This window comes from Atractosteus spatula, chromosome 5 (genome assembly GCF_055471065.1).
Source record: "Atractosteus spatula isolate fAtrSpa1 chromosome 5, fAtrSpa1.hap1, whole genome shotgun sequence".
NCBI lineage: Eukaryota > Metazoa > Chordata > Actinopteri > Semionotiformes > Lepisosteidae > Atractosteus > Atractosteus spatula.
Genome location: NC_142710.1, coordinates 61,294,532 through 61,313,025, shown reverse-complemented (window position 1 = coordinate 61,313,025; position 18,494 = coordinate 61,294,532). Strand labels below are relative to the sequence as shown.

Below are 18,494 nucleotides of genomic sequence, written 5' to 3'. Positions count from 1 at the left end.
AATTTGTTATATTCACCTGACCAGGGGGAGGTGCCAGAGTTGGGCTGCGAGTGACATATTTTTGTAACATTTATAATGGCACGTTATTGGCCCCAGGTTGAAGCTGCCAGAAGAGAGGGGAGGAGAGCCTACTTTCTGGAAGCGAGGGCCTTTGTAGATGGGAAGGAGATTCGCTCCCAGTGACTGCTCAGTTAATAATTATGTTTGGTTTTATTTGTTATAGCAGTATATACTAGTGTTTATTTAGTGTTAGTTTGGAATGGTGCAGTTAAGTATTAAGGACTGTTATAGTTCTGGTTCTTCGAAAAACTCAATAGTTTAGAAAGTCTTAGAGTTAGTTATTTGCTTTTGTGTATGTCTTTTTCATGAATGCCAGAGGTACTCGAAATGTTGTAAAAAACTGTGTGCTGTTTTATTTTTTACAGGAAATGCATGCATGTTGAAACTACATTTTATAAATAATTGAGAAATATTAAAGCAAGGAAAATATGATACGTGTAAAATATACAATTTGACCACATAATTACTTAATTACCTCTGGTAGTTAAATGCTTTTTTCTGCTGCGTTTTTTTCTATTGTACATGATTCTGATCCTCTTGTTGTATTTGTATCTGTAAATTCTATATGTTTAATAAAAAAATATATATAATGACACGTTATTATATACATAAAATGAAGTGGTCTGGGAAGAACCCTTTGTTTGAGCATTTTAAAATGGATGTAAGGGAGTATTTGCAGACTATTTCGAAGTGCAAAAATATGAAAGCGGTGCGGACATTGTTTTTATTGAATTTGTTTAATCTTTTTTAAACTTGAATTGATGTTGTAATATGTACCCCTGACGATCTTTTTGTCTTGAAATGTTACATGCACTCTTGTTTTTATTGGATTTTTTGTTATTCTATTATGCATAAATAAACCAAAAAAATAAAAAAAAAACATATTTTTGTAACAACACAGCAAACGGGGAGTTATAAGAAAGACTGATCTGCGCAATATTCAGGTTCGACTTTTGTTATATTATATTCCGTTTATCCACATTCATCAGAATGGACATTAACCATTTAAAAACGTAACGTTTGACATGGCTCCGCTGTATGTGTGAAGCCTGCATGTTCTCCTCCTGTCCACGTTTTTTTTTTCTCCTGGGGTTCTGATTTCTCCATGTTCCAAAGCCATGCTGGCTTAAGGGTAATTAAAGTCTCTGAATTGCTCCTGCGTGTAGGACAGATCGACGGGCTGGCCAGCCCAGAGTGCAGTCCCGCCTTTCACCCGTCGCTTCCGAAAAAGGCTCATCGGAAGACACAGTCCTTCTCCAGGAGTAAAATCAGTGATATCAGAGAATGAAAGGATGTTTTAATATGGCAAGCCGAATCATCATCTAGAGACCTCTCTAAGCAATTTTAAGATATCTTGAAATGCCTCGACAGAAGAGCTTGCTTTTTTTTTCTTTTGTTTCGTCTGAGTTTGAGGAGAACTCCTTTGTATTTTATTGCTGTAATTTAACGTGAACTCTTGCTACCTTCTTCGTCTAACAGGTGTCTTTCTTTTGTTTCAGAATTTCTGTGCTGCTGCGATGACCCCTTTCTGGTTGTAAATGTGTCCGGCCATTTTTGCCTTTTTTGTTTTTCACTGTACTGTTGCAACGACGTTAGATGTTTTTGTTCATGCTCTAGCGATTTAAATCAATTTTTCTCATGTCTCTTTTTTATTTAGAGCACAATGAGCTTAGCATGTGATCTCAAACGCATTGGATGTCCTCTTGATTGAACAAATAAGCTAACAAACTAGCTGCTTCTAGGTAGTACAGCCTACTGGATTTTACAAACATAGGATCCAGAAAAGCTTATGAAATGATGCAATGAGAACCACGACTGGGAAATTCCAGCTCAGATAAATACGTCTTATTCTTGCGCTATTCATTCACAATTCAAATGAATCTGCAGTTGTTGAAGTCCTTTAAGTCTGTTCAGCAAGCTTTTAAGACCTGACATCCTCTTATGATATTGAATGCATTCCTTCCTTTTGTAAGAAACAACAACATAATTTTGACTACCAAATCGTGTGGTTACATTGGTGGCAGCACAGACGGCAGACCATTTGTGTACACGATAGTTTTTCTTATGTACATTTTGTATAAGACAGATATCAACTGAGTTCTAGTTAGAAAGTCATTCAGGCAGGTCTTTTTTGAAGATAGAAAAGAATGCAGTTGTTTTTCATGTAATGTACAAAGTACAAATGTGTGAATCTGGAAAAACTTTTTTGTGAATGATCTAAAACAAGACATGACCTATGGCCCTTAAAACTACCCAGTGGGACTGTCCAGTAATCCCCAGTATTGTGTGATATTTGTGTTATCTTACTCTTACTCTGAGAAAATTACAAAAATAAAAACAGAGTTATATATCTGAGCAAAACCAGACTCAAAACCCTCTTCTTCAGAAAAGCCTTTACTTAACTGGTTCCATTCTTCACCCCTCTGCTTTTCTTAGTACCACCATCCACGGTCTCCTTTATATGTTGTAATTGAGTTTTATCTTGTGTATTCTTCTTATTTATTGTTGTCATCCTGTAAAGTGCTTTGAGAAGCCACATTTAAAGGCGCTATATAAAATAAAGTTTGTTATTATTACTCCAACAGTTCCTTTTCCTGTTGATTTAATCATTTTTGCTTTGATAAAAATGGATTATAAAATGTCACTTTCAAGTATCATGATCGTTCATCATTTAATCAATGCTTTTTTCTTGGATCATCTAGGTTGGTTTAACTGGTTAATTTTCTTAACAAGGAGCCTATATAAAGGGGCTCTTGTATAGATCAAAGTAAGGATGTTGGATGAAAGTAAACATTCATTTTGGGGGCTTCTTTTTTCTTAAGAGGCCTCCGAACCTGCTGATTTCTTTTTAAAATCTCAGGAAAAGGATAAAACGTACACCACCTGATCCCATTATCTTGAGTTTCTCCCAGCTGGCATCTTGTGTCATATACTAATATAAGCAGCACACTATCTGATAAGATTTTCAGCCTATATAGATCTCATGTTGCTTGAAACGTGCTTGAAAACAGTGGAATTCAAAGTAAAAAATGTACCATCTCATCCCATGAGTCCAAATATAGTAATACCATCTTACTGTACTTCCAAACTGAAAAGACCATTTCAGGTTTAATCAAAACCTTTTATATTTAATTTAAGACTTGAGAAATGTAATTCCAAGTAGCAGTCTGCCTCATAATCACAAATACTTCCAGTCACACTTCCCTAACCAGGTGGAACAGAAAACAGTAGTACTGCATGGACAGGAATTTACATGGGAAGAAATTGCCCTTAACATTCTGTGTGTACAATTTCTATGACTTCCACATGAATTTTCATCTTTATTAGTGTAAAGTTATTCGCAGGAAACTAATGTAGAAAGAGAAATTACACAAGTAGCCACTGCCACTTCTGACCTTCTAAGTCTTGTGTTCTGTGTTTTTCGGAAGCCAAAAAGCCAGGTTAATTATAAGTTTGCATAGGAAACTGCATTCCAATTAATTTTAACTAATCTTTTATACAAAACCTGCCCTTTATAGTGAATGGTCCAAAAATAATTGCTTGAAAAGATGGAATCAATGTTTAAAAAAAAAACATGTGTGCTTAAGACATGATTAGTGTGTTCCCCTGTGTCATTGTACAAAACCTTGAAGCCTTTTCTCTACTAAAGCCCTAAATCATCCACTGGTAACAAAGCACAAAAAAATGAAAAGGCTGCCAATCCAGAGCACTGCTCAAATATGGGAGTTTTATTACAAATACCCAAGGATTTGTTTTAAAATATAAATCTGTAAAACACCGCCACATGACTGTACATGTAATTTACATCATACAATCCAGGAACATTACAATGCAGCTCATTTTGTACAATAGCCCTTGGCCACAATAAACAAATAGTTTTGGCAGTTATACTTAACTTTAATGTCTAAAGAAAGAAGAGGAACAACAATTACATTATCAAATGACGGCAAAATACATACAGGACTGTACAAAAACAGCTTCGTATGTAAAGCTTAGCTTGAAACGGTCATCATATTGTACGACTTGGAAGGGCTAGACCTTCCAAACCTGAGTTCTTCCTTACAACTGTTCCTGTCCACCACACTGGGATTCACAATGGCGGGTGGCGTGGACTCGTACAGGACACAAATGGACCCATCCTCTCCTATACGATAGGAAACCTCGTACGGGTCGACCCACAGTGTCAGTTCACTGGGCAACAGCGTGAAGAGCTGCTCCCGGCTGAGTCCGATGGTGCTGGCGGCTTTTCCTATCAAAGGATCCATCTTGTGGTTGATCCGGATGCACCGGTACCCCGAGCCCCTGCAGGGAGCCTGTGGGAACCAGTGTTGTTTGTAATGTTCTGCGGGAGCAACAGAAGAAAAAAAAACGGTTGAACTTTCAAACTAGCATTTAAAAACAAACCACCGCGTACATAAAAAAAAGAGAAATATACCGACGTCGAATTCCTTTTACACTTTCTGGGTCGGTTTTTTCTGTGACAAAAGTAAGAAATGCTCACATAATAGTATGGTTGTATTCACATCTGTCTCTTTGAGAAACGAAGTCTAGTCGGTGTCCACTTAATGCAGACTAACGTCCTCGCCACTGATCATTTGTAGCCCAGATTCACAGTTCATAGACCCTTTCTAATGACGGGACTTTCAAGTCCCGACAAGCCATAAATCAGGTCTTAGGAGACAACGATGGAGAAGATATAATCAAAAGGCGGCGTTAAAACCGAAAGATTCAAATATTTTTTAAAAAGTTAAAGAGTTTATAAAGCTGTGCTCACCTCCTAAGGCTTCTTCCAGAGACTGACTAAAACGTTGGAGTTGGTCTTCGGACAGGAAACCAGTTGTCCTCAGCAACCTGGTGATAAACTTCGCAGCTGTGGAGATCTCAGTTTTCATTTTATCGAGTGGGTAATTTTCTCATGAGCCGTCGAAAACCAGAAAAACAACCCGTGTTTGCACCTCCCAGCAGACAAAAATCGCTTTGTTACAATGCGAGAGAAGGCTTTAGTGACCGAATAGTGATCAATCCACCGAAAAAAAGTCGGAATTTTAAGCGATTATTTTGGGAAGACGGAAAGCAAACTGAACAATAAGGCTGGGCCTGTCTGACGCTAAGCAATACTTTCCCTTTGTACAAAAAAGGGGAAAAAACTCCGGTCAAAAATCGTTTAAACGTGTCCGTTCGTCAAGTGTAAGTATATAGATGAAATATAAGGTATTTTAATTTGAAACAACTGCCTACTTATCGATTTTTTTTTGTTCTAATTTAACACAGTCTCTTCCACCCCCGCTAACCAAGTTAATCTCTCCTCTACCAGCAAAACTGCCCACTTACTCAGCTGGTAAACATTGTTGCGCGTCACAGCTCCGTTGCAGCCAATTGCATTGTGAGGTTGGGGGTGACGTCACAAAGCCCAGCTCGGCTCCTGCACGTACACAAACAAGCCCGAAGGCTCGCACAAAGAAGGCAGTAGCTGGACGTCGCAGGTCGGGGAGACCTGTAACCATTTTAGCAAGTGAATAAAACGGAAGATCAGAGAGCAGACGTTATTCAAATGAAAGCCAAACAACTAACGCAAATAAGCAGTGGTTAACTGCATTAAAAAGCAGAAAGTCTAAACACGTAACCTTGAAAAAAAAAAGCCTTTTCCACGGCGGAATTTTTTTTTCTAGTTTTTGCTTTCAGCATAGAATAAACCTCTTCTTGACCCTTATACCCAGCCTTTCTAACTCCTTCAAATGAATACCAGAGTAATCAGAGAACATTTTAAATATTTTTTTTTTTAGCAGAGGGAAGTTACAGTTAAACTAATAACTTGCCCCCGTTTTTTGGAATTCACTTGTTATTCTTTCATTGTTTTGTAGTATGTACAACAGCACTACTTTAAGATAATTTAAAAAAATAGAGTACTATATTATTAAAGCTGCCCAAACTAGGCGTATTGATGTGGCTACTGGTAATTATTCATGGTGATTTTAACAAAAGGTTTTCTACGAACCGAGTCCCTTTCTAAAAAAAGGGGGAGAAACCACGTGGAGTTTCACGGACAACGAAATAGAAAATAAAGCATGTATCCTTCCTAGCTTGGCATGCGAGTGACCGAGGCAAAATAATTTTGCTAAAGTGCACAAGCACAAGAATACCAAAGCTACAGAAGACTACTGTTCTTTAATATTTAACATAAAGGAAACACGTTTAATTATTCAAGAACAACTACCGAGGTCAGTTAAAACTGGAAGGAAAACATTAGGGAAATATTTAACACCTGGTCTCCACAACTGTAAGGGCAAAATGTGTGATTGCAAAGACTTCAATAAAAACACACACAAAATACGCTCTGTAGCTATCCTACTATGCCCTGTTCTGTTTTGTTGAAGAGAACTTCCGCTCCAACGGCGGAAACAAAGTTTGTCCTATTCGCTTTCCGTAGACAGCAACTGCCTTATTCTCCAATACAATCGCGTCTTATTTCACAGTTATTGTTAGAACCTGCGATATGATTGGCTGTGGTACATGAGACGTCTAGAGTGCAGAAATCAATATTGTAAAGTATGTAGAATGAGAGGAGGATGTGTTAGTTCGGGTCTGCTTTTGCAGTCTGAATATGAGAATTGTATAATTTAAGTGGCACTACGCAATGGAATTGTGTGATTTAATATCAGGTTTGTTTTCAGGACGTATTCAGTTTTATTTCAGAGACTTTATTTTCTGTTTCTCCCATAAAGTTAGCGAAGTTTTGCTTGAGTTAAAAATGTGTGATCAGTAGTTCAGTCATTCCCACTTTTTAATATATATATTTAATATAATATATTAAATATTTAATATATAGCTTTACTTTTTATTTTTTATAATTGTCCATTTACGAATGATAAGCATCTTGTTAAACGTTAAGATAAACCCGATGTGTTCACCCTTCTTTTCTTAAGAGGATTTTAAACATCTCATTTGCTTTCGGTTTTCGGTGTAACCTCCCCGGTTTGTCACGGAAATTAATATTTCGAGTTTTACAAACTTTTTTTTTCTAAACATGCTTTTGCCTTAAGTGCTTTCGGTTTTATTAATATTCGAAGGTATTCGGTCCTTACCCGACCAGAAAATATGTTTTTTCTTCTTTCCGCCATTCATACATTACGGTCCGGATCCACATATACAGTGGGCATACAGTAAACACCAGGGTTAAAAGCTCTAGTGCAGGTTTAATCGGAGAAGAAGATCTTTACTTATTGTGAGGTCTGTTATTTAGTTTTAATATTTTCTTTATTCTTTTCTGATCTTCCAGAGTACTGATTGTCAGGATGTCTGCCTACAATATTTATGCCAACAGGAGAAATATCAGTGTTGCTCAAGACAAATTGGGTGCTTCGGTAGCGGGGCTTTCTGCCGTCACTGGACGACGTTCACCCGGAGACCATGGCATGGAGTGCCCTCCTCTGAAGCGCCATAAGGGAGCAGATGAGAACGTGGCCGATTGCTTCGGAGAGGAAGATGACTTTACACAAGATGATCTGGATGAGATTGATACTATTGTATCCCAGGCATTTACTGAGCCTGTAGAAGCGAACAAACCTGAAGTGGATGTGGATTCTTGCGTGGCCACGCAAAGCAGGCCAACAGCAGAGGTCAGAACTACCTTTGCTATTGGCAACAGTTATCATGTGGGCAGCAATGCTGGGCTGAGCAAGCTGGGCACCTCTGACAGATCCACAACCAAGGAAACCTGCGGTATGCTTTTAAAATGTTGTTCATAACACATTAGAGTGCATACATGTCATCTTGTATAAAATGACTTGTAATGCAAGAAAGTGGAAAACTATAAGCAGCATTTCTAGCTGTGTTTTGAACATAATTCTTTATTGTGCAATGTATACGATTGTGACATTAACTCCCCTGTTTCATTTAGTAAGTGTAAACCAGTGACTCTTTGCAAAAGAACCACTCCTGCTGCTCGCTCATTTAATTATAAAAAAGACTGTGGGTTTGGGATTTCCTGACAGGAAATGGAGAACAATTCAGGAGAGGCAGAGAAGCATTCTACGAGGCATTTGAAGCTCAACATGAAGAGCTTAAGAAAAAGGTGAGCTTGCACTAAATTAATAAAATGGTTTTTGAAAAATTAGAATGTCTTAAAGCCTTCTTCTTAGTACAGCTGTGATAGTTTTGGCACTTTATGCTCAATTAAAAAAAATCTCAAATTAATTTACAAATTAGCTTCAGTATTATGAAACACCTTAGTTACAAGTTACAAGTATTCTATTAGATATCGTTACCCACTCCTTGAGTTGGGATAGGGATTCTGTCTAGTGTCATGGAGAATTTTGGTCAGTTTGGCTGTTGAAGTCCATATTTCCCACAAACTGCATGGATAGTAAATGAATCAATTTTCAGTGTCATCTGTTTTGCACTTCTCACATGGTTACAAATGTGCGTTTCATGAACCTTTATTAAAATAATGCCCTTTTGATATTTCATGACTCATTGGTTATGTTGGTTTCATGTTAAATTATTGTATTACCCTTTTTCGTGTTTATAGTACTCATACGTTTCTGCACTACTAGTTCTCTGCACCCATTGACTGTTTGAAATGTAACTTTGGATGTTCATGATTTCAAATGATATCTATCAATGTTATAAATATTACAATGTGTTGTAGAAATACTCGTTTACATGTATTGTTTTTGTTCTTTTGGTATTTTATATTTACTAAATGTCTGCACGTGTTGAGTTGTACGAAAGTGAGTGAGACACAAGGTTAATCTGTTAAGTCTGTCCTCCTTTCTTTATTGCAATAAAGAAATCTCAGCTTGACTTACCAAAGTCGTGTGGTTAACTCGGAAAAAGGTCTAACGAGCGATATCTCTTTTCTTCCTCCCTCCCCTCCCTGTCAGCTGAAGGAAGCTGAGTCTCAGCTGCTGATGAAGAACGGGGAGATCCGAGTGCTGCGGGACTCTCTGCAGCACACAGAGCAGGAGCGGGACAAGCAGAAAAAAGCCCAGCTCCTCTTGGAGAAAGAAAGAGCCAACATCCAGAGTGAAAAGGAGAAGGAGCTGGCAAAGAAGGTCAGCTCTATACATTTTGCATCTGTTCTCCTCCCCACTGAGAGCTGGTATGTGGGGAGCATTCTGGCGCACCATGGGTGCCATCACGTCATCCAGGTGGATGCTGCACATTGGTGGTGATAGTGGGGTTCCCCATTACCTGTAAAGTGCTTTGAGTGGAGTGTCCAGAAAAACACTGTATAAGTGTAAGGAATTATTATTATTCTTCTGCAATCACATTGGTTAGAATCACTGTGAGACTTGAGCAAAGTGGGGTCTGAAAGGCAGGTTCTCTGCCATTTTTATGTAGTGTTGAGTTGCACGTTGCCAGTTCATTTTCCACATATTGTCTGTTTTCTAAGTCTCAGCTGGTTATTCTTGGACACTGTTGGATCTTTTAAAGCTAAAATGCTCAAAGGGTAGGGTTTCCATGTGGCTCAAAGAGTAAAAGCGCTCAGGCAGACTACGTGTTGAGATTAATTCCTCTCATTCATCTCAGTCTCATTAACTGAGATTAATTAGATGACTAATTGGAATCTTCCTCCTTTCGCTAATTGGCCGTGGGTGGGATTCTGCAAGCAGCACCACTGTCCGTTGTTCACAGGTGCTTGGGAAAATCCACTCAGTTGATAGGAGTAAGTTGGGTGTTCATTTGCCAGGGCCCTCTCTGGACAGCAGCAATGCTTGCAACTTGCTGGGCATCTGTAGGCTAGCAGTAACTACATTAGCACTGCGAGAGAAGGCCATTTACTGTACCTAAGCTGGGGTTTACTCTCCTCCCTTCGAAACACTGAGAATCTTTGGGATGTGTCCAGCAGAGGAGTGGAGTAGTGCCTAAAGCTCTGGACTTGTAACTGGGAATCTGTATGTATGGCTCATATGCCTGATGAGATGGTACTTTTGAAACAGTGAGCAGGGTGCTTTTATAAATTGCTGGAGGAAAACACCACACTCTATTACTGGGTACTCTCCATGTTGTCTTTGTAAATGAGAGGCTTCTTCTGGTCTATTGGTTTAGGGGTACAGTCACATCTGAAAGCACATCAGTTACATACTTTCCTGGTGGGATCTTGACAGTTTTTCTTTCTCGTCGAACAGGTGCAGTCCTTGCAGTCAGAACTACACTTTAAAGAAGCAGAGATGAATGAAATGAAAATCAAACTGCAGAGCTGTGACCGGGGGAATAAACTCACTTTTCCATCTGTTTCTAAACTTAGGTATGTTTTGTTTCAGAATTTATTCTTTGATCTGTAACAAATATAGGTCGTTTTTCAGTCTTAATTATCACGTATAGAAGACCCAGAAATGAGATTTGAAAATAAGATAAATCTTATTTTTGTTTGAGTTCTATCAGAAAAAAAAGCATTTTCTCTTTTTTTTCCTCCAACAAATTCATTAAACATACACGGAGTTATTTCAGTAAATAATGTACCAGGGCTCATTTATTAGTACTTTACGTACTGTAATTATAAGCTAGACCAACACTAGGGCCATTGTGCACAAAAGTCTCCCACATGGACTTCAGACCTGTTCTTGCATGCATCCTATGTGCCACCCATTTGTGTCCATTTGAATTGAGGTTCCTAGAGTCAAATTTCAGTTCCTGGCTATGTCTTTAGTGTTACTCTTTCCTGTTGTCAATTGGACAGGTTCTGATCTAGATAGGTGGGAAATCACTGGGTGCCAGGCAAGTCAGTGAAGTGTGTAATCTAGCACCTCCAACTTGCAATGCTGTGCAAATTTCTAGGTACAACAAGAATGTGCAGCCTGAACCTCTGTCTGGTATCATGTCAGATGCAGCCAGGAGAACCCTGTCTTTGTAAATCTCTGAATGTCTGTGAGCTGCTTCAGTGCGCTGAGGGTGCACATTTTGTGGGACCCATCTGCCTATGGACCATGTTGTGTCAGGCACCCATGGAAACGGGTGGAATGCCTTTAGTGGTGAGATTTTATTCTGTGTTAGCAAATTTCATACTTCTGAGATAGGAATGATTCAGTGCAGGAAAGTATTTGCACACCCCGGTTGCTTGTATTATGGTTATTGAAGACGTTTCACTACACTCACTCCGGTATCTGTCTCATGGCATGGGGTTCTTAAACCTCTGTGACTTGACAGTGGATTTCTGCCCCTGCTGTGCCCCTTTGATGCTGTACACCTCTGGTTTGATCACATTTGCGCAAGGCAGCCATGTTCAAAGTCACTACGGTGGACAAATGGGCTAATGACGAAGCAGACATTGGTGTAACAGTGCTCTAAACCTTCAATCCTGAAGACAGTGAGAAGTCCTGTTACTTTTTGGGGGGGAAGTGACTTTGTAGATTACTCGTTTGCTTAAAGGTACTGTACGTGCAGCATTTGACAGGTCTGATTATTAACTAGTGGGATGTTTACAGCCCCCGACGATGTTCTTCTGGAATTCTGCAGCAGGAAAGAACTGCCTCTCCTGTAATCGGCCGGAATTCTTTCCTCTCAAAGGAGGTCTTCTCTGCTGAACTGCCTGTAAAGCACTCGCCTGTTAAAGTCCAGAAGGTCAGCCAAGGTTCTTCTTTCAAGGAAGGTATTATTCTATTTGCTTTTTTTAACACATACTTGGTAAAACAAGAAAGTAATTGAAGCCCTTTTATTTCTTCTATCTTTTATCCACTATATATTCCAGGAAGCTGAATGACTTTGATTTGAATGGTTTACTCTAAAGAAAAGAGGATTAGTCTTTGTAGTTGTATCAAGACTTCTTGTATCAATGACTTACCTAAATCTGACTGTTATTCCAAAGTCTCAGTTCTCTTTGCTGTATCTCCCATGCAGATGAAAAAGCACTTTGCACTGACATGAAAAGAAGCATCAAGGATGATGTACATCAACACACTTCCTGTCTATCTGAGCCCGTTCAATTTCAAGGTAAATTGAGCTGGAAGTGACAATAAATAACACAGCAGTGTTTTTTTATGTGGTGTGTCTGTAATAGATTTTGGGAGTGTCATTATATATCTGAGGTTATTTATTTTCAAGCCATGATTATTATTATTTTTTCTTGACTCTTGATAAAGTGAATTCAAGACCGTGTGGATTGAAGACATCTACAGTGTCAGGTTTAAAATAATATTTTTTTTGTTGTGAAGGATCCATCCTGCTGAACCTCCTGCTACAGTGCCCTCTTTGTCCCAGCACTCTAGGACTCTGTCATCTGCTGTGCATCAGCCCCGACTCGCTATTTCAGCACAAATTCTTCAGTTCGTAAGTGTCTTTGTCCGATGCATTGAACGTTGTTCTCTCTTTCCACCTCTACACCTTTTAGCTGTTTGTACATATTGACATGGAGCCAAGTTCATTATAGCCTTTTCCCCTCATTTTTCTAGAGCATCATCTCCCAAGTCCTGTGATCCTTCAGCAGAGACTAAAGCCATCCGCAGACCTCACAACAGCTTTAGTAAAGCGCAGAGCCTTGCCATTTCTGGACTTCATATGCTAGCTCTTGACCACAACTCTGATGGTGTCTGGCAGCTAGACACAGACAGAAGAAACTCTGGCGCAGGGCACCTTTTACCGCTATTGGACTATCACATTGGCATGTTTTGCCAGGCACTGAAGAATGTGGAAAAGTCTGGGAAGAGCCCTCGAAGTGGATCCTCTCCCAAAGGCAGTATGAGCTCTGGTACAGAAGAGTCCCTAGTGAACCTTGAAGACTTTGCTCTTGCTGCCCTGAAAGCTCTGTACCATTTAGTGTCCCAGAGCAGGGAAGTGATTCAGACTTTGCTTTCACATCAGAATAAGATGTGGACGAAAGAAAGTGATTTGGAAGCCGATAAATCGAAACCAGCTGCGTTTGTTCTTGACCAAAACAATCCAGGACCTTCAAAAGTTGACGAAGCAGCGCCTCATGTCATAGACGCAGTGGAAGAACCTCACCCTTTGTTCAGCAGGCTGCTCCTTCTGGCTGACCCTGTTTTCACAAAGGCTGCCTGTCAGAGAGAGACTGTGTTAATCAGCAGTTTGACAACCTTGAATATGCTGGCTGAAAGGGCTCCTGAATCACTACTGATAAGGTGAGAATTGGAGAACTTTTGTGATTTTGCGAAATTTGGTGGAAGATTGGTGTGTGTATGGGATAATGATGTGTGATACTTGTGCTGATACTGATTATTTGTAGAATTAGTGAAATCTGAATGAAAATGATAGTCCTGGCTTTGTTCGTTTAACCTCGTCAGTAGTTCAGTAGCTCAATACAAATGAAAGGATGATTTTTATTGATGAAGTTTTTCAGTACCTTAATGTTCTTTCTGTTTGTTCTCTAAGCATTTGCTTCAGTTTTAGAGCAGAATTGGAAATCTATAGTTAATCTTTTTCTAACACAGGTTCAAGTGTTTCCTCAGCAGCCAGTATTTGATGGGTTGCCTATCGCGAGAAACCTCATATCAAATCGTTTGCCTGACTGTCAGTCTACTGGCTCGTACTGCTAGCAATCAGGATATGGCTGCTCTGCTCTGTTCACACTTAGGTGAGATGCCTTGTTTTAAGAAGATTTTCCATAGTAATTTAGATCTTACATCAGAAGCTACTGGTCCAGTGTCATGCCTTTTCACATTATTTTTATAACTGTGTTCGATGGCTTTATTGTTTTTTTGTCCATTTTCCTTGTGATTGCTAGCATTATCTCATTTGCAGGATATTTCTCCTGTTCAGTCTCCTTCAGAAATATTCATTCTTCACATTTCTCAGATCAGCATCCTCTGTCTTTAATTGCATGATGTTGGCGGCAGCCTGTTTAAAAACAGTAAACAGCAGACATTTTTAACATACACTGAGATTGCATGAGGATTTGACCAAATTTATTTTTGTTTAAACCTTGAGCCGTGTAGAAACTGTTGTAAAAGAATGAAAACAGGTGAAATGAGTGATCTGAGTGATTTTTATTCTTTGTCCTTGTCGGAGGCAAGTTATGTACGTATATTATCAAAGATCTGTTTCGTGGCATTCTCGCAATAGGTCAAAAATAATTTTAATGAAAACAATGCAGTTAAGAAACATCATGTCATTGTATTTTGTAGCTATACAATACTTGCATATAATATTTTTATAAGTGTGATTCAATTATTAATTATTACAGCATTATGAGTGATCCCAAAAATGCATTCTTTCCTTGTTGATGGACAATTATGAATGCAGGTAAATAAAATTAAGACTATACAAAAAATGAAAGTTGAAGTAACTTTTTTCTTTATAGATGAATGTCCTTTCTTCAGATTATACACATATATAACTCCCAGACCTGATAGACTGGTGACTGACAATTGTGGAACTCAGCTGGATTTGGAGGTGATGTAACCTGCCCCTCGTCTGCATTGTAGAAGAAACATGACTGTGAATAATATTGTTTCTATTTTGATCATGGAGGATTCCAGTATAGTACTTGTAGTGTAGGAATTGATTTTTTGTGTGAATGTGTGAATATTTTCTCAGCTTCAGAAAAAGTAATGCATGTTCTTCATAGTATTGTAAGAACTAATTCCAGAAAATTGCTTGGTTCTCTTCACAGGTTGTCCGGCTCTTAACAAAGCTGTGCACCCAGAGTTCTTCCTCAAGTGCTACTCTTTTTAAATCGTCGTGTCAGTGCAATAAAGAGGTAAGAAAGAGCAGCGTCCATGGATTAAATTTCACTTGGAAGTGCAATTAGAGAATGACTTGGTCTGTTGTGGAATTTGAGATATTTAAGGTTGACCTTTCTCCGTAGAAAGTTATTGGGAGCAGAGCATCTCTCAGAAGAGTTGAATTGAGCTCAAGGGAAAAGGCTTTTCAAGCTTTTATTTACGGGCTTACTGTGTATCAATTCAGATTGCCAACGCACAGCTTTTTCTGCGTTTGTGCAGATAGTGCGCACCCTAGTGGTGATCCTGCACAGGCAGTGGCTGCAGGTGAGGGCGCAGGAGTGCGGGGAGGAGCAGGGTGTGTGGCCCCAGCCCGGGCCCCTCCCGCTGCTGAGGGAGGCCCTGCAGCTGCTGCACTGGCTGTCCCAGCACGACCCCGGCTTCGCCGAGCACTGCCTGGACGTGCTGCACATGTACGGCCAGGTGATCCCAGCCGTCCGGGATGCCTTCCGCAAGATCCCGTGCCTGTGGGGGAGCGAAGGTGAGTCCCGAAATGTCCTGCGCTGTCTGCTTTGGATTTCAGCTTTCAGTGATCAGTGTTTAAAAATCTGTGCAATAACAAGAGAATGGAAGCCCCTTTCGTATTTAAACTCAGTTCAGTGACGCATAGAAAAATGTACTTCGTTCTGGTCTTCTCATATGCAAGAATACTGATGCTCGTTATTTCCGGGATTGTACTCTTTTAAGCATTTTTCTACATTTCTCTTATGTGAAGCAGCGATATTATGATCTATTGCGAATTTACAAAATAAAAGCATGTGTCACGTGTTTTCGTCTTTGATCTTTGCTGAAATTAAATCTGTTTTTCACACCCCCACTATGGCCCAACAACCATGCTTAAGTGATGAAGAAAGTTAGGCAAGCCTGAGAAATGTCTGTGCCCCAGCAAGTAAACATGTTCTTTCTAAGTGTTTGTATTTCTCTAATACCTGTTTTTTTGGCATATAGAATTGGCTTTAGAAGAAATCTGTCGTCCGGAGGCAGATGTGGAAGATATGGATATCGACCATTACTACTCATAGGTGTTTTCAAGTTTGCTGTTTGCTTGCAGGAGTGTAAGTTACATAAAATGCACAGTCTTGGGCATACGTGTTTGTCTTCATTAGCCTTTTACACTGTAATTCACTTTTTAAAGGCATAATACTGACTCCTTTTCAGTGACAAAGACTAAATATCGTGTTTTTTTTATTTTATTTAACAGTTTGATTTAAAAAAACTGCCTCAAGTAACAAATTAAAGGCCTAATTTTCCCTATTGGAAAATCAGCCCTCTGATGCATTTACTATGGCATTTTATCTCTCATGAAAGAAAGGACAACACTTTTTTTCTGAACATTTACACAAGCACCATTTCCTATTGATTCCTGTCAAGCTTTTTATTTGTTGCCGATTAAGAACTATTGCATTTCTTCTATTAATTTCTGTGAAATTTAAAGCCACTTTCATTTCATGATTATGTTCCCACTGTCTAAAAAATGTATCTATTGTGTATACTCATACTCCTTTTAATTAGAGAATTATGTTATTAATTCTTAAATAAAATTAGCAATTTTGCCTGGAAAATGGACTTGGGAGTTCTGTTAAACACTTGCATGAATATTAAATACGAGGAAAAATGCATGATTTAGAGGTTCTAGTCCATTATATTTTAAAACCATGAAATGAAATGTTACACAATCTCAATTTCATTTCAGGTGACAATGAGCAGAATAGCAGTGCTTTATAACACATCCTTATACCTTAATTTTGAACCAGGACAAACTCCATTTTAGAACTTACAAGGACTTAGAAGTCCTACCTCTGTGGTTTAATCTATCAATTGCAAAGTGCAAACACTCTGAACTAGTAGATATGTTACCCAAATGATACGTTATCTTGAGAATGTAGGCCCAAGGCATCTTGCCGAAGTTATTCAAAGTCAAACTTGCTCTGGAAAATACTAGATTAGTTTACAGCCTTGCAGTTTCACAAAGGTTACAATGAAAAGTTTATATGCAGATTAATATCCAATGAAATTACTATGATTATTGACAGTTTAATTGCTATTCTGATTAATTCTGCACAGCCAGATGCTGAGTTAAATTACAATTTAAGAGGTTCCCTTTTCATGAATATGGTTAATATAATTACTTGGAGCCTGCAATTCTGAAATTGATAAAATTGCACTGCAATAGGAAACTTTTCTTCTCCAAAGCAGTATGACAAGACACTATAAAAATCCCACTGTTTCACATCATTCATTACCTGACAGGTGGAAATCCAAGTAAATACTATTTGTGTAATGCTGAAAACAGATGTGCACAAAGGAATGTTAGTGGTATCATCACAATGATGTTTATTCCACACAAAAACATATGCATATCTAGTACTTTGTATTTTGTCTAACACCTTAAATACTTCTCACAAGATACTACTAAAACAGGGTGAGGTGTATTGTTAACTCTTCAGAAAGGAAGCAAACTCATCTAACTGCATTTTTTTTTTTAGAAAAAATACAAGACACTGGAAAAAAACACATTCATGTACAATAAAGGCATTTTAGGTATAGAACATATGGAATATTTGAATAACTGTTGTGAAAAGGCAAAAGAAGTGCACAACTCCAAGTGGAATGTGCATATTTTTACAACCCATACAGAGGATGAAATGAGGTCTGGTATCCCCGGTTTCTTTTTTCCTTTCTCAATGGACACTGTGGAAATGGCTTTTCCTGCATTTACTTAAAACTTTAAATATAAATAACTTCTTTGTAAAGTAAAGGTTAACATTCTTCGGTTTATTGCTGAGAACCTGAGGAGACTATACAAAGAAAGGTGCCTGTAAAAGGCCATTAAATTCAAAAGCACTGCACTTCTCTTCTTGACCATCATGGAGCACTATGGTAGCACAAAAAACACATTCTGCAGAACAGTAGAACGCCAGCAAGTCTTCAAGTAACTGCTAAGGCATTTCAGTTTTACTACTTTAAGACTGCTGTGACAGCCATACCTTGCAACACTGAACTAAACCTAAAATATAAAAATAAAATAGTATAATTTTGAAGACTCAGAGTTAGGTACACATCAACCTCGAGATTTATCAATTTTGACATAAGAGCAAAAACCACTTGAACTCTAATCATCGAAACAGACTCAGAATTATATTTACAAAAAAGTAGAAATTAAACCTATTACACATTTTCCCCGTGCGTATGGTGAGACATTGAGTATTTCCCTTTGGAAATAACTGAACCCTGCAAGAGTGGAGAACTGAGATGCAGTGAGAAACACATTTAAAAAGTTGACGCTTCGGATTAAAAAAACATTACCACATTTTGTAACCATGTGTAATCGGACGATTGACCCAGTGTATTCAAGGACAGATAGGTCAATGTGGAAAAGGTATAATATGTTTTGTGATCTTGCCAGCTGTGTCCCATTCAGTATGCAGTTTTTTGTTGATCCATGTAGGCAGGATTGTAAGCTGGCTGGCTGGAGTTGTAGTCTGGCTGGGCAGGGTACCCTGGCTGGGCAGGGTAGGCAGGCTGGCCACAGTCATAAGACACTGGAGGGTGTGCGGGGCTATAAGCAGGTTGTGCAGGGTAAGGTGCCGGTCCTGCACAAGAAAAAAAAACAAACAAAAATCAATACTGACAAAAATTTGAAACGGAAAGAAAAGGTCTTAACATGCCCCAGTGATTTTAAGGATTGGATTTCACATCGCTATGGACTGTGGCTTAATTAGAGAGTAGTGTTATGCAGGGTTTTTAAATGAAACTCAG

At 38.8% G+C, this 18,494-nt stretch overlaps 3 protein-coding genes across 4 annotated transcripts in view; 1 reads left to right on the top strand and 2 right to left on the bottom strand.

Annotated features, from left to right (window-relative positions):
* Nucleotides 1-3,768: 3,768 nt before the first annotated feature.
* Nucleotides 3,769-5,376, bottom strand: LOC148835392 (protein BTG1). Its single transcript, XM_088917313.1, has 2 exons — nt 4,835-5,376; nt 3,769-4,402 (listed from the first exon to the last, which is right to left on the bottom strand). Exons 1-2 carry the CDS (start codon nt 4,950-4,952, stop codon nt 4,053-4,055), a joined length of 468 nt encoding a protein of 155 aa, XP_088773439.1. The 5' UTR covers nt 4,953-5,376; the 3' UTR covers nt 3,769-4,052.
* A 1,222-nt stretch (nt 5,377-6,598) lies between these two features.
* atrip (ATR interacting protein) lies at nt 6,599-18,390 on the top strand. Its single transcript, XM_088916615.1, has 14 exons — nt 6,599-6,719; nt 7,337-7,779; nt 8,052-8,131; nt 8,943-9,113; nt 10,191-10,309; nt 11,487-11,650; nt 11,899-11,991; nt 12,213-12,327; nt 12,450-13,136; nt 13,446-13,588; nt 14,315-14,406; nt 14,627-14,713; nt 14,958-15,216; nt 15,684-18,390. Exons 2-14 carry the CDS (start codon nt 7,353-7,355, stop codon nt 15,755-15,757), a joined length of 2,511 nt encoding a protein of 836 aa, XP_088772741.1. The 5' UTR covers nt 6,599-6,719; nt 7,337-7,352; the 3' UTR covers nt 15,758-18,390.
* shisa10.1 (shisa family member 10, tandem duplicate 1) overlaps nt 17,046-18,494 on the bottom strand; it is an 18,104-nt gene continuing 16,655 nt past the window's right edge. For both annotated transcript variants that reach the window (XM_088916616.1, XM_088916617.1), the window contains one exon: nt 17,046-18,328. In XM_088916616.1, coding sequence (XP_088772742.1) covers nt 18,153-18,328 — 176 coding nt within the window. In that variant the 3' untranslated portion in view covers nt 17,046-18,152. The remainder of the gene's footprint in view (nt 18,329-18,494) is intronic.